At 41.9% G+C, this 25,748-nt stretch overlaps 1 protein-coding gene and 1 long non-coding RNA gene across 7 annotated transcripts in view; one reads left to right on the forward strand and one right to left on the reverse strand.

The window, feature by feature from the left end:
• Window positions 1-25,748, reverse strand: part of CLASP1 (cytoplasmic linker associated protein 1) — a 310,910-nt gene that overhangs the window by 159,210 nt on the left and 125,952 nt on the right. For all 6 annotated transcript variants that reach the window (XM_050751936.1, XM_050751937.1, XM_050751940.1 and 3 more), the window contains exons 7-8: window positions 15,941-16,038; window positions 680-747 (exon numbers count right to left, since the gene is read on the reverse strand). In XM_050751936.1, coding sequence (XP_050607893.1) covers window positions 680-747; window positions 15,941-16,038 — 166 coding nt within the window. The remainder of the gene's footprint in view (window positions 1-679; window positions 748-15,940; window positions 16,039-25,748) is intronic.
• On the forward strand, window positions 163-25,545 carry LOC126932781 (uncharacterized). The gene is made up of 3 exons (XR_007718314.1): window positions 163-199; window positions 22,953-23,068; window positions 25,410-25,545. It is a non-coding gene; the product is annotated as an uncharacterized LOC126932781 (long non-coding RNA).

Raw genomic sequence — 25,748 nt, forward strand, 5'->3', positions numbered from 1 at the left:
CACAATGATACCCACAGGGCAAATACTTCAGGCAGAAAGAATTATAAGCACAGAGGTCCTGAAGCAGGAGATGCTCAAAATGTTCAAAATTAGCAAGGAGGTCAACGTGGCTAGAGCAAAGAGAACTTTCACAAAGAACAATTCAAATGACATCAGAATGGTGATGGGTGCCAGATCACTCAAGGCCCAGTGAGCCATGGTGAGTTGCTGAATTGCAGCCTGGGTGTGATGGGAAGCCTTTGGAGGTTTAGGAAGAAGATTCACATCACCTGACTTGTATTCTGAAAGGATTACTCTGGTTGCTATATGAAAAACAGACTTTAGGTATGGGGAAACAGTAGAAGAAAAGATACTGTTTAGGAGGGAAACACAAGAGCCCAGGTAAAATACTATGACAGCTTGCGCTGGGAAGACAGTAGCAGTGATGATGAGAGTTCCTGGGATTCAGGATGCAATTTTAAAAGTAAAGCCAACAGGATTAGTTAAATTCAGTACAGGTTATGAAAGTCAGTGATGATTCACTCCACTGTTTCTGGCCTGGAAAACTGGGTGAATGGAGGTTAAGTTTTAAGAGTTAGAAACTCTTACTAAATTACCTAATTCAGCTGTTCACATATAACATAAATGATACAAATGTAAAACTGAAAAAGCAAAAGCAGAGAATGCTTTTTCTACTCACCATTTGCAGATTGTATCATGTTTCCAGATTTCTGGACTTCATCAAATTTTGTAAAAATTACATTCAATCTGTATGAAAGCAAAAATGTAAACAAACCATCACTGCTCATAGCCAATTACATTAAAATGCTAATGTGAAGTTGATCCCCACCGCCCCCCAAAAATCAATGATACAGACCCACCTAAGAACGAAACACAGTGACTAAATCAATAACATTAACAATAGCCAACAATAACTGAGCACTTACTATGGGTAAAGAATGGGCCTAGAAGTCTATCTGAAAGAGCTCACTTAATCTCCTTAAGGTGACATACATGTGGGGTGGAGATTCTAGCCCTGAGAGTAGTAATCCAGAGCCCCTGCTCTCAGACATTACTGACTACTCTACACAAAATGTATATATTATGAGAAGTGTGTGTTTCTCCTATTTCTCTCTTAGCGCAAACTATCAATTACTTAGGATGGAGCTTTTCAAAATGCACTAATAGTACATTACAAAGGCTTGTGCTTCCTGCTGTGATTCATGCTCAATCCAAAAATGCTAGAAATAATTTCTCTAGAAACAAATGCTGTGACTGGATAATCTTCAGCTTAAAAAAAATCTGTATTACATTTATTTTCTATTAATGGATCATTTCACCTTGGCATTTAAATTAAAGCAAAATTCCTTAACCAGTCTAAATACTCCATCCTAGTGACACCAAAAATGAAAGAAAAAGGTGGGAGAATGCAATCATACTTAATAGAAAAAGTTAAAAAAGAGGCTTTCTTGAGCCCAGCGTGGTGGCTCACACCTGTAATCCCAGCACTTTGGGAGGTTGAAGCAGGTGGATTGCCTGAGGTCAGGAGTTCGAGACCAGCCTGGCCAACATAGTAAAACCCCATCTCTACTAAAAATACAAAAAATCAGCTGCATGTGGTGGTGGGTGCCTGTAATCCCAGCTACTAGGGAGGCTTAGGCAGGAGAATCGCTTGAACCCAGGAGGTGGAGCTTGCAGTGAGCCGAGACTGCGCCACTGCACTCCAGCCTGGGCAACAAGAGCAAAACTCTGTCTCAAAAAAAAAAAAGAAAGAAAAAGAAAAAAGAGGTTTTCTCAAGCACAGCACAGGTATATTGGAGTAAGTGTTGAGATTCCAAAGTAATGTATCTATGCCTTCAATTTTAGGGACATTTTAGTGCTTTTTAGCACACCATCCTATCCTGCCAGCTCTCATCATTTCAAACATGTTTGTCTTTTCTTCTCAAGCGAATGGAAGCTCCTCAGGGGTATAGATGTGAGCTATGCTCTCTTGGTATTTGTATCAAGCACTACATATGCCATGCAGATGCTCGCTCAGGAGTTACATCTCTATGTTAGACAGCTGAAACCTAACTCCTCACTCTGGAAAACTGTGGGTATTCACACAAGCTCTGGTGTTTGTTCATTCATTTGTTCATTCACTCAAAACTAGAGTGCCCACTATGAGCCCAACACCGAGCTAGTGAGTTCTTACCCTCTGGAGCTCATGCTCTAAGTAACAGAGAGGCCAAAATTACACATCAGCAAATGAAGGGGATGAACCAGCCTGATGCACTGCCTCTCCCCATTCCATAGGTGACACCAACAATCTTTTCAAGCCATCTTTCCACCAAGCCCAGATGTTCCCTCAGAATCCTTCTCAAAACTATTCCAGGCAGACGCTACCCATTAGTTAAAACTGGCACTGAATAAAACTCCAACTGCCATCTCAGGACCAGAAATGAGTAAAACTATAACTCACTTTCAACTCCAGCAGTTACTAAAGAACTGGAAAGATGCCTTACATGATTGTGTTTCTTATGATGTTTCCATTATCTTCCCTTTTTTAAAGTAACAAAGATCTTCAACGGCTTGACAAACTCATAAATAACATCATGACACAGGTTGCCAGGGCATGCCCTCACTAAAGCACTACTTGATTGTGTCACAACCACAGCCTCTGATGTGAGCATGCCTGCAAGTTTGTAAGTTGGAGCCAAGGTATACCTCTAGTCTGGTTGTTCCTGAAATTACTGGAAGAGGGCAAGTATTTCTCCCATTCCTGGGAGAGTATTCAGCATTCTAAATGGTAATTGTGTACGGAGTCTGTGGATTCGTTCTCAGTGGTAAGGCATGCTCACTGCGGTCACATTACCCACGACCTGGCAGGCCTGAACAACTAGGTATGAGAACACTATAAACATAACTATTATTGGTATGTGCACCTTAATTCAGAATTCCCTCTGCTTTCACACTCCTGTCTCACTAGCTCCCTCATTCTCTGCTCATTAATGCTGCTACAACAGCTCCTATCAAGGTTACCACCTAAAGAGACACTCTAACACCAACAAAGCATTCCTTAGGAATGAAAGGACTGGTTTTGTTTGCTAGCTCTGAGCACAAAAATATAAAATGTCTCTCTTGGGAACTACTGATTCACACAAATCTAAAGGGATGAGTTTTATATATTCAAAGACATTGAATACATAACTAATGATTACCCTCTGAAGCCACCAAATTGTTTTATTTTAAATCTCTGGATTTCCATTTAAAATAAATTTCTTTACTGGTTTGACAAATAACTACCATCTTCCCCTACTTTTTCTGAATTTAAATTTCCATATTAAACTCTTCAATCCAATTGGAATTTATTTTACTATAAGATTTAGTTCAAATTAGTTCCTTCCTAGAAAATTTTATATATACATTTTAAATAATTTCCTGGAAGCAAATACTTAAACACAGCAATCTCAGTCAATAAGCTGCATCCATATACTTAGAGCTTCTAGCATGAAAAAGAGAAATCGACATAAACACATACTTAGAAATCCAAACTTGGAGGACAGACGAGATTTTGAAGAGAAAGAAAAAGTTTTCAAAAAAATGTCATTAGTGCTTCCAAAGAGATAAGAGAAAATATTGTGATCATAAAACAGGAGAGGAGCCCTTTAAAATGGCAGAGTATGGACCCTCGAAAATCTGCTTCAAAGAAGCAAAGAAAACATTGGCAAAAACTGTCCAAATCAACTTACCATCATGGTAAGAGAAAACAAGCAGCCTGGCAGCCACTAGAAAGAGCTGAAACTCCCAAGTCTGGAGCTCCCTAAAAGTCCCCATTCCCAAAGAACTATCATTCCACCTACCTGGCACATCCCTGCGAGCCCAATTGTAGGGCTTGTCTTTATCTGACCTGACTTAGAGCTTGTTCAATGTTAGAGGCCTTTTCCCTGAGGTGATGATCAAAACTAACCAGTGACAACTGTTCAATATGGTGGACACCTGAGACAGAAATAACAACTGGAGCAAAGAAACTGACCAAAAATGGGGGGTGGGGGGACAGGAAAAGAGGGCGGGGGCTAGAAATTGAGATGTCCACAGCAAACTCCGAATATACTGACATACTCCTGGGAATCTGGGAGGTATATGTGCAAGGCTATGCAAATGCACAGGCCCAGGAAAGACCCCTGAAGGCTCTAATGTCCCCCACTGGCTGACTTTGACACTCTGAACAAGCAGGAAGTAAAAAGGAAGACAGAGGTGTCACAAAACACCTCTCACAGCACTGAAAGCATGCCCCCAAAACACAGAGCCAGTCACTAGAGTCTGGGAGACTTACTGGTTCAACACGCTTAAGGAAACCTCTGTGCAATCATTAGCTAATCGCTAAGCTAACTAACCAGAGAATTCAGTGGCCACATAAAATAAAGAACAAAGACTTTAAGGAATTCATTTAGGAAAGTCACTAGACCAAAATAAGCAACAAAAACAATAAACAGTAACAACAAAAACTCTGGGGAGGGGAAAGAATATGATTTCCTGAGTTGCCACAATATATTATTTAAAGTGTCCAGAGTCAACAAGAAATTGTGAGACAAAGAAACAAGAAAATATGGCCCATATAAAGGAAATAAAATTCAGTCAACAAAAACTATTTGTAAGGAAACCTATACATTGGCTTAACTCAATGAAGACTTCAAGTCAATTAATATAAATACGCTGAAAGATCTAAAGAAAACTATTTCTGAATAATTAAAGTGCAAAAACAATGTCTCACCAAATAGAGAATAACAACAAAGAGAAAGAATATATTTAAAAGAACCATATAGAAATTCTGGAGACGAAATGTACAATAACTGAAATTAAAAATTCACTAGGAGGAGTTCAACAACAGATCTGAGCTGGGACAAGAAGTAATCAACAAATTTGAAGATGAGTCAACTGTTATTATATCCTATCTAAGTAACAGAAACAAAAAAAAAATGAACAGAGCCCAAGAGATCATCTTACAAAACCAATGTACCAACACAGTCACATAATAGAGGTCCCAGGAAAAGAGAAAAAAGACAAGGCCATATGGTACTTTTCAAAGACTTTTTGGGTCCGATTCTTTGCCCTAGTTGTTATTGTTGCCTCAGGCAACTACCACGTTGAAAAATTATCAAAAAAGATATGAAGAATAATGGCTAAAAACTTCACAAATTTGATATAAAACAATCTATATATTTAACAACCAACTCCAAACAGGATAAACTTAAAGAGATCCAAATCTAGACACAATAACCAAACTGTCACAAGAGAAGACAAAGAGAAAATCTTTAAAGCAACAATGGAGAACCCACTCATTGTGCACAAGGGATCCTCAAAAAGGTCAATACCTGATTTCTCATGAGAAACCATGAAAGCCAGAGTGGAGCAGCGTGAGAATAGATAATATATTCAAAGTTCTGAAATTAAAAAGACAATCAACCAATAATTCTATATGTAACAAAACTATCCACCAAAAACAAAGGAGAACTTAAGATATTACCAGATAAACAAAAAGCAACAGTCCTTCGGGTTGAAATGAAAGGACACTGTACAACAGCTCAAATTCACATGAAGAAATAAAGAAAATAAGTAAAAATATAGTTATACCTATGTAGTCATAGGTAAATACAAAATATAGTATAAAGGTACTTTTTGTTCTTAACTCTTTTCTTGTTCTACATAACTTAAAAAGAAACTGCATAAAGCAATAAGTATAGAACTATATGCATTGGTGGGCTTATAATGTATAAAGATATAACTTACATGACAACAGCAAAAAAGAAGAAGACAGCTAAGTAGGAGTAAAGCTTTTTAACACTGAAATTAAATAGTATCAGTTTAACTAGGCTGTTTAAGATGTTAATTGTAAGCCCCAGAGCAACCGCAAATAAGCCCCTCCAAAAAAGTAAAATAAACAGAGAGTTATAGTATTACACTAGAAAATATCTATTTAACACAAAATAAGGCAGTAACAGAGGAACAAAGAAACAAATCATGACATATGGAACATAAATAGCACACCTGCAGACATAAATTCTACCTTACCAGTACTACATTAAATATAAATGGATTAAACACTCCAATGAAAAGTTTTTAAAAGTCAGACTGCATAAACAAATAAGACTCGGAATAGGAACAGCTCCAGCCTCCAGCTCCCAGCAGGAGCGACACAGAAGATGGTGATTTCTGCACTTTCAACCAAGGTACGGGTTTATCTCACTAGAGTCTGTCTGGTCCCCCCTTCCAGCCAGAGCTGAAGCAGGGCGAGGCATCGCCTTACCTGGGAAGGGCAAGGGGGAAGGGAATTCCTTTTCCTAGCCAAGGGAAATTGAGACACACAACACCTGGAAAATCAGGTCACTCTCACCCTAATACTGCGCTTTAAGAAGGGTCTTAGCAAATGGAACACCAGGAGATTATATCCCACACCTGGCCCAGAGGGTCCCAGGACCATGGAGCCTCCCTCATTGCTAGCACAGCAGCCTGAGATCTAACTGCAAGGCAGCAACCAGGCTGAGGGAGGGGCGCCCGCCATTGCTGAGACTTAAGTAGGTAAACAAAGCCTCCGGGAAGCTCGAACTCACCCACCGCAGCTCAAGGAGGCCTGCCTGTCTCTGTAGACTCCACCTCTGGGGACAGCGCATAGCAAAAAACAAAAATGCAGCAGAAACCTCTGCAGATATTAATGACCCTGTCTGACAGCTTTGAAGAGTGCAGTGGATCTCCCAGCACGGAGGCTGAGATCTGAGAACGGACAGACTGCCTGCTCAAGTGGGTCCCTGACCCCTGAGTAGCCTAACTGGGGGACATCCCCCACTAGGTGCAGACCAACACCTCACACCTCACATGGTGGGGTACACCCCTGAGACGAAGATTCCAGAGCAAGAATCAGACAGCAGCACTTGCTGTTCAGCAATATTCTATCTTCTGCAGCCTTCGCAGCTGATACCCAGGCAAACAGGGTCTGCAGTGGACCTCAAGCAATCTCCAACAGACCAACAGCTGAGGGTCCTGACTGTTAGAAGGAAAACTAACAAACAGAAAGGAACCCACACCAAAACCCCATCAGTACATCACCAGCATCAAAGACCAAAGGCAGATAAAATGGCAAAGATGGGGAAAAAGCAGGGCAGAAAAGCTGGAAATTCAAAAAATTCAAAAAATCAAAGCACATGTCCCCCTCCAAAGGAACACAGCTCATTGCCAGCAACGGATCAAAGCTGGATGGAGAATGACTTTGACGAGCTGAGAGAAGGCTTCAGTCGATCAAACTTCTCAGAGCTAAAGGAGGAACTACGCACCCAGCGCAAAGAAACTACAAATCTTGAAGAAAGAATGGAAGAATGGATAACTAGAATAATCAATACAGAGAAGGCCATAAACGAACTGACAGAGATAAAAACCATGACACGAGAAATACGTGACAAATGCACAAGCTTCAGTAACTGACTCGATCAACTGGAAGAAAGAGTATCAATGACTGAAGATCAAATGAATGAAATGAAGTGAGAAGTCTAGAGAAAAAAAAGGAAAAAGAAATGAACAAAGCCTCCAAGAAATATGGGATTATGTGAAAAGACCAAATCTACGTCTGATTGGTGTGCCTGAAAGTGACGGGGAAAATGGAACCAAGTTGGAAAACACTCTTCAGGACATCATTCAGGAGAACTTCCCCAACCTAGTAAGGAAGGCCAACATTCAAATTCAGGAAATACAAAGAACGCCACAAAGATACTCCTCGAGAAGAGCAACTCCAAGACACATAATTGTCAGATTCACCTAAGTTGAAATGAAGGAAAAAATGTTAAGGGCAGCCAGAGAGAAAGGTCGGGTTACCCACAATGGGAAGCCCATCAGACTAACAGCAGATCTCTCGGCAGAAACTCTACAAGCCAGAAGAGAGTGGGGGCCAATATTCAACATTCTTAAAGAAAAGAATTTTCAACCCAGAATTTCATATCCAGCCAAACTAAGTTTCATCAGTGAAGGAGAAATAAAATCCTTTACAGATAAGCAAATGCTTAGAGATTTTGTCACCACCAGGCCTGCCCTACAAGAGATCCTGAAGGAAGCACTAAACATGGAAAGGAACAACCGGTACCATCCACTGCAAAAACATGCCAAAATGTAAAGACCATCGATGCTAGGAAGAAACTGCATCAACTATTGAGCAAAATAACCAGCTAATATCACAATGACAGGATCAAGTTCACACATAACAATATTAACCTTAAATGTAAATGGACTAAATGCTCCAATTAAAAGACACAGACTGGCAAATTGGATAAAGAGTCAAGACCCATCAGTCTGCTGTATTCAGGAGACCCATCTCACATGCAGAGACACACATAGGCTCAAAATAAAGGGATGGAGGAAGATCTACCAAGGAAATGGAGAACAAAAAAAAAGTAGGGGTTGCAATCCTAGTCTCTGATAAAACAGACTTTAAACCATCAAAGATCAAAAGAGACAAAGAAGGCCATTACATAATGGTAAACGGATCAATTCAACAGGAAGAGCTAACTATCCTAAATATATATGCGCCCAATACAGGAGCACCCAGATTCATAAAGCAAGTCCTTAGAGACTTACAAAGAGACTTAGACTCCCATACAATAATAATGGGAGACTTCAACACCCCACTGTCAACATTAGACAGATAAACGAGACAGAAAGTTAACAAGGATATCCAGGAATTGAACTCATCTCTGCACCAAGTAGACCTAATAGACATCTACAGAACTCTCTACCGCAACTCAACAGAATATACATTCTTCTCAGCACCACATTGCACTTATTCCAAAATTGACCACATAGTTGGAAGTAAAGCACTCCTCAGCAAATGTAAAAGAACAGAAATTATAACAAACAGTCTCTCAGACCACAGTGCAATCAAACTAGAACTCAGGACTAAGAAAATCAATCAAAACCACTCAACTACATGGAAACTGAACAACCTGCTCCTGAATGACTACTGGGTACATAACAAAATGAAGGCAGAAATAAAGATGTTCTTTGAAACCAATGAGAACAAAGATACAACATACCAGAATCTCTGGGACACATTTAAAGCAGTGTGTAGAGGGAAATTTATAGCACTAAATGCCCACAAGAGAAAGCTGGAAAGATCTAAAATTGACACCCTAACATCACAATTAAAAGAACTAGAGAAGCAAGAGCAAACACATTCAAAAGCTAGCAGAAGGCAAGAAATAAACTAAGATCAGAGCAGAAGTGAAGGAGATAGAGACACAAAAAACCCTCCAAAATATCAATGAATCCAGGAGTTGGTTTTTTGAAAAGATCAACAAAATTGATAGACCGCTAGCAAGATTAATAAAGAAAAGAGAGAAGGATCAAATAGATGCAATAAAAAATGATAAAGGGGATATCACCACTGACCCCACAGAAATACAAACTACCATCAGAGGATACTATAAACACCTCTACGCAAATAAACTAGAAAACCTAGAAGAAATGGTTAATTTCCTGGACACTTACACTCTCCCAAGACTAAACCAGGAAGAAGCAGAATCCCTGAATAGACCAATAGCAGGCTCTGAAATTGAGGCAATAATAGCCTACCAACCAAAAAAAGTCCAGGACCAGACGGATTCAAAGCCGAATTCTACCGGAGGTGCAAGGAGGAGCTGGTACCATTCCTTCTGAAACTATTTCAATCAACAGAAAAAGAGGGAAGCCTCCCTAACTCATTTTATGAGGCCAACATCATCCTGATACCAAAGCCTGGCAGAGACACAACAAAAAAAAGAGAATTTTAGACCAATATCCCTGATGAACATCAATGCAAAAATCCTCAATAAAATACTGGCAAACCGAATCCAGCAGCACATCAAAAAGCTTATCCATCATGATCAAGTGGGCTTCATCCCTGGGATGCAAGGCTGGTTCAACATACACAAATCAATAAACGTAATCCAGCATATAAACAGAACCAAAGACAAAAACCACATGATTATCTCAATAGATGCAGAAAATGCCTTTGACAAAATTCAACAGCCCTTCATGCTAAAAACTCTCAATAAATTCGGTATTGATGGACCGTATCAGGATACAAAATCAACGTGCAGAAATCACGAGCATTCTTATACACCAATAACAGACAAACAGAGAGCCAAATCATGAATGAACTCCCATTCACAATAGCTTCAAACACAATAAAATACCTAGGAATCCAACTTACAAGGGATGTAAAGGACCTCTTCAAGGAGAGCTACAAACCACTGCTCAGTGAAATAAAAGGACACAAACAAATGGAAGAACATACCATGCTCATGGATAGGAAGAATCAATATTGTAAAAATGGCCATACTGCCCAAGGTAATTTATAGATTCAATGCCATCCTCATTAAGCTACCAATGACTTTCTTCATAGAATTGGAAAACTGCTTTAAAGTTCATATGGAACCAAAAAAGAGCACATATTGCCAAGACAATCCTAAGCCAAAAGAACAAAGCTGGAGGCAACACGCTACCTGACTTCAAACTATACTACAAAGCTACAGTAACCAAAACAGCATGGTACTGGTACCAAAACAGAGATATAGACCAATGGAACAGAACAGAGCCCTCAGAAATAATACCACACATCTACAGCCATCTGATCTTTGACAAACCTGACAAAAACAAGAAATGGGGAAAAGATTCCCTATTTAATCAATGGTGCTCGGAAAACTGGCTAGCCATAAGTAGAAAGCTGAAACTGGATCCTTTCCTTACTCCTTATATGAAAATTAATTCAAGATGGATTAGAGACTTAAATGTTAGACCTAAAACCATAAAAACCCTAGAAGAAAACCTAGCTAATACCATTCAGGACATAGGCATGGGCAAGGACTTCATGTCTAAAACACCAAAAGCAACAGCAACAAAAGCCAGAATTGACAAATGGGATCTAATTAAACTAAAGAGCTTCTGCACAGCAAAAGAAACTACCATCAGAGTGAACAGGCAACCTACCGAATGGGAGAAAATTTTTGCAATCTACTCATCTGACAAAGGGCTAAATCCAGAACCTACAAAGAACTCAAACAAATTTACATGAAAAAAACAAACAACCCCATCAAAAAGTGGGCAAAGGATATGAACAGACACTTCTCAAAAGAAGACATTCATACAGCCAACAGACACATGAAAAAATGCTCATCATCACTGGCCATCAGAGAAATGCAAATCAAAATCACAATGAGATACCATCTCACACCAGTTAGAATAGCAATCATTAAAAAATCAGGAAACAACAGGTGCTGGAGAGGATGTGGAGAAAAAGGAACACTTTTACACTGCTGGTAGGACTGTAAACTAGTTCAACCATTGTGGAAAACGATGTGGCGATTCCTCAAGGATCTAGAACTAGAAATACCATTTGACCCAGCCATCCCATTACTGGGTATATACCCAAAGGATTATAAATCATGCTGCTATAAAGACACATGCACACGTATGTTTATTGCAGCACTATTCACAATAGCAAAGACTTGGAATCAACGCAAATGTCCATCAGTGACATGCTGGGTTAAGAAAATGTGGCATATATACACCATGGAATACTATGCAGCCATAAAAAAGAATGAGTTCATGTTCTTTGTAGGGACATGGATGCAGCTGGAAACCATCATTCTCAGCAAACTATCGCAAGAACAGAAAACCAAACACCACATGTTCTCACTCATAGGTGGGAATTGAACAATGAGATCACTTGGACACAAGAAGGGGAACATCACACACCGAGGCCTATTGTGGGGAGGGGGGAGGGGGGAAGGATAGCATTAGGAGATACACCTAATGTAAATAATTGTTACAATAGTAACAGTTATGAACATATATGCATCTAAGAACAGAGCCCAAAATACAGGAAGCAAAAAGTGACAACTGAAGAGAGAAATAGATAATTCACCAGTATTAACTGGAAACTTCAATATGTACATTCCTTAATGGATTTTAAAAACCAGAAAGAGGCTCAACAAGAAAATAAAAAGACTTCAATAACACTATAATCCAACTAGAACAAACATCTATAAGATATTCAAACAAACAGTATCAGAATACAGATTCTTCTTTTTTTGAGACAGGGTCTCTCTCTGTCACCCAAGCTGGAGTGCAATGGCACGATCTCAGCTTACTGCAACCTCAACCTCCCAAGCTGGAGAGATTCTCCGGCCTCAGCATCTCATGTAGCTAGCTAGGACCACAGGCACATGCTACCACACCCAACTAATTTTTTTATTTTTTTGTAGAAATGGGGTCTCACATTGCCAAGGCTGGTCTTGAACTCCTGGGCTCAAGCAATCCTGTCTCAGCCTCCCAAAGGGATGGCATCACACGCATGAGCCACTGGGCCTGGCTTACAGATTCTTTCCCAGCATACATGGAACATTATCCAGGAGTCCACATGCCAGGCCACAAAAATAAGCCTCAATAAATTTCAAGCCGGGCATGGTGGATTATACCTGTAAACCCAGTACTTGGGGAGTCTGAGGCAGGGAGATTACATGAGGGCAGAAGATCGAGACCATCTTGGGCAATGTGGCAAAACCTCATCTCTACTAAAATTAGAAAAATTAGCTAGGTGTAGTGGTGTACATCTGTAAGTCCAGCTACTTGGGAGTCTGAGGCACGAGAATCGCTTCAACCCAGGAGGCAGAGGTTGCCGTGAGCTAAGATTGTACCACTCCACTCCAGCCTGGACAAGAGAGTGAGACTCTGTCTCAAAAAAAATGTTTTTAATTTAAAGAAAAGAATTTCAAATGACTGAAACCATACAAATTATTTTTTCTAACTACAATAGGATAAAATCAGAAATTAATAACAAAAAGAAATGAGAAATCAAAAAATGTAGAAATCAAATAAACACTCCAAAGTAACAACTCAAAAATGAAAACAAAAAGGAATTAGAAAATCTTTGAGATATATGAAAACATTAACATATCAAAACTTATGGAATACAGCTAAAGCAGTACTTAGAAATTCATAGGTGTAAATGTCCACATTAAAACAAGATCTCAAATCAATAACCATCTTAAAAAACTGGAAAAAGACAAGTACATCAAACCAATCAAAAGTAAAGATTAGAGTGAAATAAGCAAAATATATACAACAGGAAAAAGAGAAAAATCAATGAAATCAGAAGTTAGTTCTTTGAAAAGACAAAAATTGACAAACCTTAACCAGACTGACCAGAGGGGCAAAGGCTCAAATTAATCAAATAAAAACCTTGAAAGGGAAGGCATCACTGCTGAGCATGTACAAATAAAAAGGATTACAGGGGAATTCTATGAACAATTATATGCCAACAATTAAATAACCAAGATAAAATGACTAAATTCCTACAGAGACCCAAGCTACCAAAACTGCTTCAAAAAGAAACAGAAAATCTGAATAGACCCCTAACAAGTAGAGAAATTGAATCAGTGACCTCTAACAAGTAAAGAGATTGAATCAGTGACTCAAAAAAAATCAGCCTGAGACCAGCCTAGACAACATGGCAAAACCCCATCTGCACAAAAAATACAGAAATTACCCGCACATGGTGGCGTGCACCTCTAGTCCCAGCTACTTGGGGGGCCGAGGTGGAACAATTATTTGAGCCCAGGAAGTTAAGGCTGCAGTGAGCAACGATCATGCCACTGCACTCCAGTCTGGGTACCAGAGTGAGGTCCCACCTCAAAAAATAATAACAACAAATAAAAATAATTTTTAAAATTAAATAAATGGACAAATGAACAAATGAATGAATGAATGAACCAAGAAAGAAAAGGCCTGGTCTCCAAGAAACAGCAGATGCACCTGCCGAGAAAGGTGAAGCAAAGACCCAGTATGACAAAGAGATGTCAGGATGATGGGTTTCCAAGAGGCAGTGAAGGCAGCCAGTCCAGGTGGAAACAGGCTTTAGGGACCAACTGGCAGAGAGGTTACAGGTATCCAGCATAAACCACACTGTGCTGTGCAGTTTGACACAGTGAGCCACTCTTATCCCACTTGTTGGGAATGGTGGGGGCCCTCCCCAAACCCACATTTCTAGACACCAGCCTGGGGCCAGGCCTGTAAGCAGGCCTTTCTAAGGACAGCAGTCTCAGGCTGGCTGCATGAACTCTTTCCTGTACTCTCACCTCTCTAGATCTCGGTCCTACCATGTCGTTTCTCCCTGATTTGCTAGTTTGCTGTGGTTACTTTCCAAACATACAGAGGAAGCCTCCTGTTAAGATGGAAACTGTGTAAAATGGTGGATTCACGGTCTGGGGTCACATCACGTTACACAGCATGGCGTGAGGCCAGCCCTGCAGCAGGGCAGGGTTTCACTCTCAAGACCTGTTTCCTGAACAACCATGGTGACTTCGTCATTTAACAGTCCCTTCCCTTGATATCATGCCTTCCCTGATCATCTGTGCCCTCCAATTTTCCCTGAGAGATTGTTCAGTATTGCTGCTGAGTTCTTTTTCCTCCTCTGTTCTCACCGTATATTCAAAGACCAGAAGGCTGAGGTTCACAAAACAAAGGAATTAAAAAAAAAAAGAGGCCGGGCGTGGTGGCTCAAGCCTGTAATCCCAGCACTTTGGGAGGCCTAGACAGGCGGATCACGAGGTCAGGAGATCGAGACCGTCCTGGATAACACGGTGAAACCCCGTCTCTACTAAAAAATACAAAAAAAACTAGCCGGGCGTGGTGGCGGCGCCTGTAGTCCCAGCTACTCGGGAGGCTGAGGCAGGAGAATGGCGTGAACCCGGGAGGCGGAGCTTGCAGTCAGCCAAGATCATGCCACTGCACTCCAGCCTGGGCGGCAGAGCGAGACTCTGTCTCCAAAAAAAAAAAAAAAAAAACTATTCTCACAGATTATCTTTTGTAAAGAACATGAAAAGTAGTTTTATTCCCATCTAATCATCCTGTGCACAGATGGTGAGAGCAATTCCAGATCAGGCATGACTCTCAACCACAAGGAAACATAGTCCACTTGTTTGCCCGTGGAGCCGCCACTTGAGGGTCTGGGGCCCACTGCTGTCATATTTGCCTTAGAGACATCAAGACAGTTAACTCCTGTATATTTCAGTATTCCATACCATTTCTAGATGCCCAGTACGCCATCAACTATTTTGTGAAACAGGGCAGAGAAAATTAAAGGCAAGTCCGAAGAACAGGATTTTGAACTTGGTTCTGACTCTTAGTAGCTGTGTAATCTCTCAAAAGTCACTTCATGTCTCTAGGCCTCTGGGGTTTGCATAGACAAAATGACAGGCTCAGATAAGCTGCCCTGTGAGTCCACTCCAGTTCTGTCTGGAATTTTAACACTACTTTCCCCCTTAAAGGAATGACCCAGGGTAAAAGTTTGGAATTAATTTGGTGTTAAGTTTCTCCATCACAGTTAAAATTATACATATCTGATCATTACACTATTTTAAAAATTTGGACTATAACAAAGTCACATTTCTGGACTCCAGTTGTCTTGGGTCTGATGAGACGCTGATCCCTTTGCATGGAATTATACACATTGAGAATGACATGAAAACAGAAAGTTACATTTAAAACATGATTTCTAAAATTATAACTTATGAATTTTTATCCAAACACATCCTGGAATGGCTTCATTCATTCAAATGTATTCTAGGCACCTACTATACTAAGTGCTGTCTGTACAGATATAGATACAGAATCTTAGATATAGAACCATAAAACTGTAAGAGTGCTGAATTTTTCAATACCAATTGCTTTTAAAATCAGTATGTGGCATGGGACCTGGCCAGTCTGGGTGAGAAAGTCTCATTTCTGAGGAAGTGGAATGGGAGGGGACCCCTGATGTATGATCTGGACAAAATCTCCAACTACCCTCTAACCGTATATTCTTTGAATAAAATAACCACAACAGAAAAAGTACTGCAAATCAAGATATTAACTGGAAAAGAATGGGGGGTAGAGCAGAAGAAAGCAAAAAATCTGCACTCACCGGGACTGTGGCAATCCTTTTTTACTGAGATCTGCCCTCACACGTTCTCCTACATGTCTGTAAATTTCCACTAAGCTGTTTATTGCTGCATCTCGAACCTAGATATAAAAGAAGAGATCTTACAGCTGCTCTGTGTCATCCCCCAGCAAGTCCTGCTGGGATACAACAGGCCATATACCACCCCAATTTATCACCATTTTACCAGTGGAACTGTGAATATAATCCTTATATACATTTGTCTAGAGAAAGCCATGTTTGACAGTTTTCACTTTGCTGATACAATGTCAAAGGGTAGTAAAACTGTGGGACCCCCATCCCTATATACACAGTAAAGTCCATATCCTTAGTTCTTTGCATTCTTTAAGATAATTTCAGAAAACTGGAATTTTCAGACCATCTTTCCAAATTAAGAAACAACACTAAAAATAAATAAATTATACTAAAAATAAAATACCATGTGAAACACTCTGGGTTTAAGTCAACTAAACAAATACTTAATGAGCAACAAAAATGGAGAGTACAGGCTATATGAAGTTCCATACTCAAGAAGCCCCTAGTCCTAAGAAGGAGATTTTTAAAAAGTCCTAAAATTCTACATTCATTACAGGGCATGATGCAATAGACATTATTCAAGAGCATAAAGAGCTTGCGGTTTAAAGAAGGGAGCAAACACATTAGGGGATGTCAAGGGATGCCACATGAGGAAAAACCACTGCAAAGTGCTTGGAACAGCAGGATTTCACCAGGTCCAGATGGAATGAGCGGATTCCGAATAAGACACAGCCTGTGCAAAGGCACGAAAGCAGACATGTACGGCACATGCCTCAGGAAGAGGAAGCACACCAGTCTGGCCAGACCAGATACAAACTAAGAAAGCAGCATGAAATACGAAATAAGGTGTGAGAGACAGGGTAGATTTTTTCTTTTTAACCTGGGAAAATTTGAATACAGACTGTATATTACACATCACTGTATCAATGTTAAATTTCCAGGGTGAGAAAAATGACAAGTTTATATAAGAAAATATCCTTGTTATTAAATGATACACACTGATATGTGTAGGGTTTAAAATATCGTTATAGGCTGGGCGCGGTGGCTTACGCCTATAATCCCAGCACTTTGGGAGGCCGAAGCAGGCAGATCACGAGGTCAGGAGTTCGAGACTAGCCTGGCCAACATGGTGAAACCTCGTCTCTACTATCAATACAAAAAATTAGTCGGGCACGGTGGCGCATGCACCTGTTATCCCAGCTACTCAGGAGGCTGAGGCAGGAGAACCCAGGAGGCGGAGTTTGCAGTAAGCCAAGATCGTGCCACTGCACTCCAGCCTGGGCAACAGAGCGAGACTCTGTCTCAGAAAAAAAAAAAAAAAAAAAAAAAAAAAAAAAAATAATTATATCTGCATGTTACTTTCCAATGGTTCAAGAAAAAAGTGTGTGTCTGTATATGTATGTATGTGTATACACACAGATACAGAACAAATGTGACAAATGTTAACTGGTAAATACACTCAATTTCTCTGTACGTTAAAAACAATTGCAAATAAAAAGATAGGAAGAAAAACATTTTTAAAATATAAAATGGAACCAAGGCCAGGTGGTACTGGGGGAGGCTGTGCTTAATTCAGTAAGCAAAGATGGGAGTACAACATCAAGGTAGTGCAGAATGGAGAGAAAAGAAGTAGGAATACAAACAAAAATTTACAGTTTGAAACACTGAAGGTAGCCCTCTGATTTAGCAGTGTTACATGACAGGTAACTTTACTCATAATTTTTATCTCTTCCAGCGGAAAAAGGCAAATCTTAGGCTACATTATCTTGTCCCCCAAAACCTCATGCTATGGACTGAACTGTGTGCTCCCAAAATTCAAATGATGAAGCCCTAACTCTCTAACATATTTCAAGATAAGGCCTATAAGGATGCAATTAAGGGCCGAGCACAGAGGCTCACACATGTAATCCCAGTGCTTGGGGAGGTCAACGTGGGAGGACAGCTTGAGCCCAGGGGTGTGGGACCAGCCTGGGCAACAAAGTGAGCACCCAACTCTACAAAAAAATTTTTTCTGAATTAGTTGGGCCAGTTGGTACTCACCTACAGTCCCACCTGCTTGGGGGGCCTGAGGTAGGAGGATCACTCAAGCTCAGGAGTTGGAGGCTGCAGTGAGCTATAATCCTACCACCGCACTCTAGCCTCAGAGACAAAGCAAGACTCAGGCTTTTTGTTTTTTTAAAAAAGAAGGTAACCGGGTACGGTGGCTCGTGCCTATAATCCCAGCACTTTGGAAGGCCCAGGCAGGCGAGTTCAAGTTGAGGAGTTCGAGTTCAGGCGAGTTTGAGGTCAGGAGTTCAAGACTGGCCTGGCAAACATGGTGAAACCCCGTCTCTACTAAAGTATACAAAAATTAGCTGGGCGTGGTGGCACACATCTGTAATCCCGGCTACTTGGGAGGCTGAGGTAGGAGGATCACTTAAACCTGGGAGGCAGAGGTTGCAATGAGCTGAGATCACGCCACTGCACTCCAGCCTGGGCGACAGAGTGAGACCTCGTCTCAAAAGACAAAAGAAAAAAAGGAGGCAATTAAGGTTAAATGAGGTCATGATGGCAGGACCCTAAAATTAAGAGGATTAGTGTCCTCATAAGAGAAGCCAGAGAGCTGTGTAGGCACATAGAACAGGTCATATAAGCACATAGTGAGATGGCAGCCATCTACAAGCCAGGAAGAGAGCCCCAACCAGAACTTAGCCTCCAAAACTGTAAGAAAACTAATTTCTGCTGTTTAACTCACTCAGTCTACAGCTTTTTGTTATGGCAGCCAGAGCTGACAAACACAGATTATCAGTTTATTTTGGGGGGGGAAAAAAAAGTAATTTCTAATGTTAGGAAACATTTTTACATTGAAAAATGCAGTCGGGTACAGTGGCTCATGCCTGTAATCCCAGCACTTTGGGTGGCCGAGGCAGGCAGATCACTTGAGGTCAGGAGTTGGAGGGAGACCAGCCTGGCCAACATGGTGAAACTCCGTCTCTACCAAAAATATAAAAAGAAAAAATCAGCCAGGCATGGTGGTGTCTGTCTGTTTGTCCCAGCTACTTGTGAGGCTGAGGCACAAGAAACGCTTGAACCCAGGAGGTGGAGATTGCAGTGAGCCAAGATCACACCACTTCACTCCAGCCTGGGTGACAGAGCAAGATGCTGTCTCAAAAAAAACAAAAAAAGAAAAATGCACATATTACAGAAGTAGTCAATGCTACTATAACTTGAATATTATTATTAAAGTATATCACCACTGCTTATTTTCTAGGGATAACACATCTGCTCAGAGCAAATCTCAATGGGTGATCTCTTTAAAGAACAATCAATACCCAGTCAGTTACTTAGAAAGTCTGGGCCATAAACGTTTAAGAGATTTACTGGAAAAATTACTAGCTTTAGAGTGAATTATTAATAAGTAGACTTAAGGACCTACTTGGCCATTTAGGGAGCTGTGTAACCTTAGACAAAACACTAGAACTCCTTTGGTCTCAATTTCTTCCTTTGTAAATTGAGGATTGCTCTGAGGACTGGAAGAAATAACAGTTTCATTCAACAAATATTTGAAGGCCTACTAGGTGAAAATGAACTGAAACGCCTACACAGGCCAGGCAGTGACATGAGGAGTGAATGACTGCAGCAGGCTGAGTGCAGGGTGACGAATGGCACTGGCAGGAAACCCTGGAGGCAGGGACAGAAGAGGGATAAGGTGCAGAGGTTCAGGCGGACGGGCCAGCACCACCCGGCCACAGAGGAATGGAAGCACAGCTGTACCAGACCTTCTATTCTTTCAAGACAAGTTAAAAATATAAATCTCCCAAATATAAAATCATTTGAATTCAAAATATAAAATTAAAACACTCTGCAGGCACAAGCATACACACACCCACACATCTATAGGCTGAAACCAGCTTTACGCCAGCAGTTTGTGGCCTATAGTTTGTACCTATAAAGCAATCAACACAATGGCTAGTGTTATCTACATCTTTTAAACCAATATCTTTATCCTTTAAAATAATTGTTCCTTAGACCTAGAAAGTTACAGGGTCAGATAGCATTTAGGGGTCTAAACTATTCTTTACTGAAGAACTGCAGATGAACAGATATTCTTCGGTACTGCAAAGTAGGACACTCTAATAGAGAAGAGGTTTAAATGAAAGCCATTCAGCCGAGACTGAAGGACAATGCAGCTATTCGCTTCTACACAGGCTCTCACTGGTCTCGCACTGCCTCTCCCTGCTGAGCCCTCAGGCACACCCCAGAAAGGCACCGCAACGTGTCAGGCCATGAAGACCGCAAAAAGACAAGAGCCCCATACAGGCAGCATGCTCTGCCAGGTCTCATACGCGTGCTTTACAGAATCTAAGGTCTCCAACGTCCGACCATATTGTTCCTTCCTTCCTCATAGTCACTGCACAGAGGAGGGTGTAGAGGCTGGCAAGGTTAGTCACCTGCCCAAGGCCCACAGAGCAGGAATGGCAGGCTGGGGTCCAAAATCCTACCTCTCTGGGGCAAGCCAACATTCTTACCAGCACACTGCACCTTAATGCAGATGCCAAAATAAGGGCTTCCTGCAAAGGAAAAAACTCAAAGGAAGGCTTCCGCCCTAGGGTGCGGGACAGGGAAGCAGTCTATAAACTGATGAGACCCTAAACCCACCCTGTCCTCCTAGAACCCAGCACAGCCCCGCAGCCAGTGCCTTGGAGCATGGGTACCCCAGCACCCCACACAGCTGGGCCCAAGAGCTCAGCCCGGCCCAAGAGCTCACCCCGGCTCCCAGGCTACAACTGTGGCGGGCCACATGGGAGCTCTGGCAAGCCGGCAGCAGAGGTGCTCCTCCCTCCTCCTGAGCTCTGTCTAGCTGGAGAGAGCACGGAATGAGCAATGGTCATCATATGTTTCAAGATGTTTTAGGCTTTGAAAACGTGACCTAACTCAACAAGAGGGCCAGCAGTCAGCATGGGGAGGCCCACTGGATGCCACCCTCTGCCAGCCTGCCTGCAAAAAGGGAGGTGAGGTGCTGTGAAGATGAAATCAAAAGTTTTCAGGCAGAACTCAGGCTTTTCTTATCTAGTCAAGGGAATTCCTAGTGTCAGGATGCCTTGGACCACCGGCTACCTCTGTTACAGCCACTGCCCTGTCCTCATCAACAAGCACAGACTTTGTACTGAAATCCACACCTCCGGGAAGAAAAGCTTCTCTCAGCTCAGGAGGGACAGCCTTAGTGTATGGCCGTCACATAATTCTAATCCCTTCCCAGCAGCCGGGTCACACAGGAGCATGGAACGCAACTCTCCAACAATGAAACATGATGGGAGTCTGTAGGAAAGCTTCTGGAAAACATTTCTCTGCTCTTGGAAAAAGACATTCAGGGAAAAGTGAACACCAGCTGGGTGTTTGACGATAGGAGAGAACTGCTGATTCTTGGGGCATACGAGGTGACAATGTTATTTAAGGTTATGTTTTTGAAGGAAAAAAAAAGTCTATCTTTTAAAATATTTAAGAGTTAAACAAATGTGGTCTAAGATTTGCTTCAAAATAATCCAACTTTTGCTTCAAAATAGTGGGATGCAGGAGGGAAAAAAGGCAAAACTGCACTGGCCTTGTCAAATGAGCTGATGGCACATGGGGACGCTTTATGGCACTATCACTACTTATGTGTATGTTTGAACCTTTCAATATGAAAGCTGAAAACAGAAGAGGAGCTCAGGAAGCGCCTCCCCTCTGCCAGGCCCACTGTGCATGCGTACGGCAGCTGTACCTGTGCTGTGCCTGTGCTAAGAGCTCCAGGGGGCAACACACACAGCCTGAGATGCCTGAGACTCCGGCTCCGAGCTACTGGCAGATCCCGGAAACTTCCTATGTCAGGACCCGTCATCATGCAGAATGACACATTTCCCCACTGCTCTGATGATTCTCAGTTGGGCTTTCAGTCACTTGTAACCAAAAGCATCCTAGCCCACACACACTGTGCACCTGTGGCCCCCTCTGAAAGGCTTCCCTGCTCTGAGTCACTGCACTCAGACCACTAAGAAACGAACACTTGCCGAGTTAATTTTAACCACCAAATCCAGTCTCTGTTAGCCACTGCCCAAAGAGCTGAGAGGATTCTCCACACACTGGCTGTATGGAAATGAAGAGCTGGAGGCTGACCACTAGATCAGGCGCCTGAGGGCAGAGACAACGCTGATACAACAGTGTCCCCTCTGGTCTGAGACTTGGCAAATAAAGGAAAGTTATTCAAATAATTATGGGGCATTGGGAACTGCAAAGAGGAACAAGTTATAATCCTAAATCTAGAGGATGAGAAACTAGTAGGAAAGATTAATGAAAAAATTAAAATAAAGGCAACAGCAAAAGCACATGCAAGCTACACAAGAACCCCAGAAGCAGGAATAATTAACTTGGTTAGTATCGGGGAGGTGGATGGCAGAACTTCCTGGCAGAAGAGAGATATGGATTGACTGTATGTCTGTGTATGTGCGTGTCTATGTGTGCAAATATATGTGCGGACAAACCATTCCTAAGGCACATGTGAATATATGGATTATTTTCAGAGTCTCAGTTTGGAATACTCTAGCCGTAAATCCTGTCTACTACAGAATACTGAAAGCTGCCCATAGAGTAACAATCTCATTTTACGGATGAGGTGGGGGAAATGAAAAAACAAAACAAATAATAAGAATTTTCTCAAAAGCAGACACACAGGCCTAGAACTCAACCCACAAAACCACTATAGGTTCCAAACTCCTGGCCAAAGCCTAGGGCTTCCTGGCACAAAAAGTATAACTGCCATTAAAGACACTAGGCAAGAAGTGCTAACTTGAATTTTTGACTTAAACAAGTCTCATATTTTCTATCTTATTTTTAAAAACTATCTCTTTGTTTCTTCATAAATTATTTTTTAAAATTATACAATCTATTTGTGATTTATACAGCAGTAAGATGTGAAACAAAAAACAAAACTACTTTTGTTTTTCAGTTGTATTATTACTATTACCCACAATCAGTCAGGAGCACCTGATTTGTGGTAGTGAAACTAGTGTCTGGTATGTGGCAGTATGTGCACGGTCTACTCCAGGGCTGCCAATGTTTGGGGTAAGTATGGCTATGTCAGTATCACAAATACATCTCAAGACACTAAGGCTATCCTACAATTAAGGCTTTTCATATTCTTAAAGCACTATACACCTGAGTTTCTCAGAAACCCACTGGCACATGGTAGGTGCACGATTTCTGCAAATGAAAATGGCCATCTCAGATGAGGAGGAGACTACTGAGTAACTTGGCCTTCTGAAGAGTCTTCTACTTGGACCAACAGGTCACACCAGCACCTAAGAACACTCACTTGCAAGGACTCTCATAAGGATTGAGGGGTGGGGCACTTACCACTGCCTCCACTTTAAAGGGGAAACTGAGGCTCAAGATCCAAGTGACCCCAAGGTCAGCTATTACATACAAAGCAGGCATCTATGCCTTTAACCTAGGTATCTTACATTGCGTCAGGTAGCTCAAGTATTAATATTTAACATACTCTGCCTTTTGGCAACTTCAGAACAGTATGTCAAACTATTAAAGACTCAACATTATCTTAAATTCTTAAACAACTGAATCAACATTTTGAGAATGTGGGATTGTGCTGATCGTTTGAAATTTAATCTGTGTACTTCTAAAATAAAGGAAATCTTGTTAAAATCCCTAGAGAACTTACAAGTTAACTCTAGATGTAAAGGAAAAAAATAGCATCAGAGAGTAGCCCAACACAAAAGCAGACTAGGCCCTACCTGTCTCCTTTCTACCGAAGCTTTCGGGAACCTTTAAGTGAGGCCTCCTCTAGCAGAGAACTTCAGGGAAAAGGAAACCCTGTGAAGAGTAAGGTACTCTCCAAGGCTCACCTGAATAGCTTCAAGGATGAGAATGGGCCCATTCAAAATATTAAATGTGCTTACATTCCACTCCCAATGTCTCTTAAAATCTACACCGAATGCATGATCTTTTGGGCAGGGAAATACTGAGGTTATACATCAGTGACGAGCCCTAGGACAACGAGGCATTTCCTTCACTTTCCTCTAGAGGATGTGGTCCACCTCAGTCACAGAAGCAAAATCTGAGTCTCAGAAGCAAAATTAAGCTAGTAATCTCCATCCCCTTCCCCAAAAAGCCCAAGGATCCAGACAGACAAGGCAGGCCCACAGCACGAGCTCTCGCTAAATATATGTGGAAGAAAAAGAGGAAGAAGGGGAAACAGGGGTTAGTGAGGGGACCCTGTGGGATGGACTGCAGTGTGGTGCACAGCCATACAGTGCTTCCCTCCCCAAACCGGATTCGAGACAACGTCCCTTGCTGTCGTTCTGGACGGTGTAGGTCTGGCCTGTGTTTTTATACTGCCTCCACCGTGGAAGTGCATTTAGAGGAGCCAGCCCCGCACCACCCACCCCAGGTTCTAAGATCTCCACAGGCAGTGTGAACATTCACATCACCTGTCTGGCCAAAGTCAGCAACTGAAAGAGGATAGAATCACCTCAGCAAGTTGGCTTTTCTGTTCTGCTAGAGCACTCCACGTGGCAGCAGCCACACCCCCAGAGTGCCGCCTCTACAAAGGATTTTTCCCACAGAAAACAAAAACAGAAACAAAACCCAAAGGGGGAAGGGTACAAAACAATAATCTATTTGGTAATTTAGAATCTTTTTAAAAAATAGTTCCATTTATTTTTAAATTAACATTGAATATAAAGTATGATTAAGTAAATAAAAATGTCTAGCCGGGTGTGGTGGCTCACGTCTGTAATCCCAGCACGCTGAGAGGCCGAGGTGGGCGGATCAAGAGGTCAGGAGATCGAGACCATCCTAGCTAACATGGTGAAACCCCGTATCTACTAAAAATACAAAAAATTAGCCGGGCGTGGTGGCAGGTGCCTGTAGTCCCAGCTACTCGCGAGGCTGAGGCAGGAGAATGGCGTAAACCCGGGAGGCGGAGCTTGCAGTGAGTCAAGATCACGCCACTGCACTCCAGCCTGGGGGACAGAGCGAGACTTCGCCTTTTTCTTTCTTAGAAGAAAAAAAAAAAAAATCCTAAGCATTTCTTTCCAATGCCATTTATTTTCCTTTTCTTTTCTTTTCTTTTTTTTTTTTAGACAAAGTCTTGCTGGGTTGCCCAGGCTGGAATGCAGTGGCACGACCTTGGCTCACTGTAAACTCTGCCTCCCAGGTTCATGTGATTCTTGTGCTTCAGTCTCTCAAGTAGCTGGGATTACACGTGAACGCCACCATGCCTGGTTAATTTTTGTATTTTTAGTAGAGATGGGGTTTCACCATGTTGGCCTGGCTGGTCTCAAACTCCTGGCCTCAAGTGATCCACCCACCTTGGCCTCCTGAAGTGCTGGGATTACAGACATGAGCCACCGCATGCCCAGCCTAATGCTATATATTTTCAACAAAGGCTGAAAAACGGCATGAGTGGAATAAGCAAGCAGGGAGACAGCAGACGACAGGCAGTGAGGAGGGGAGAGGCTGGAGTGGAAGGAGCAGCACAACAGCCAAAGAGAAGGGAGAGACAACTGCTGCTGGAACTAAGAGCAAGGTAAGGAAAGGGCCTGGAGAGCAGGAGGGGAGGGGTGCAGACTCAGGGGAGCTAGAGGCCAGGGGAGGCTGGGTGGAAGGCCAGCCTGATACAGCCTCCTGGGAGGGTAACTTAGCAATTATCAACCAAGATTTCACAGAGAGGCCACTGCCCATATATATTTATCTTGTAAATTACTGTTCCACTTTCTGTCCCTTC

Source organism: Macaca thibetana, chromosome 12 (assembly GCF_024542745.1).
Source record: "Macaca thibetana thibetana isolate TM-01 chromosome 12, ASM2454274v1, whole genome shotgun sequence".
In the NCBI taxonomy this organism is placed as follows: Eukaryota; Metazoa; Chordata; class Mammalia; order Primates; family Cercopithecidae; genus Macaca; species Macaca thibetana.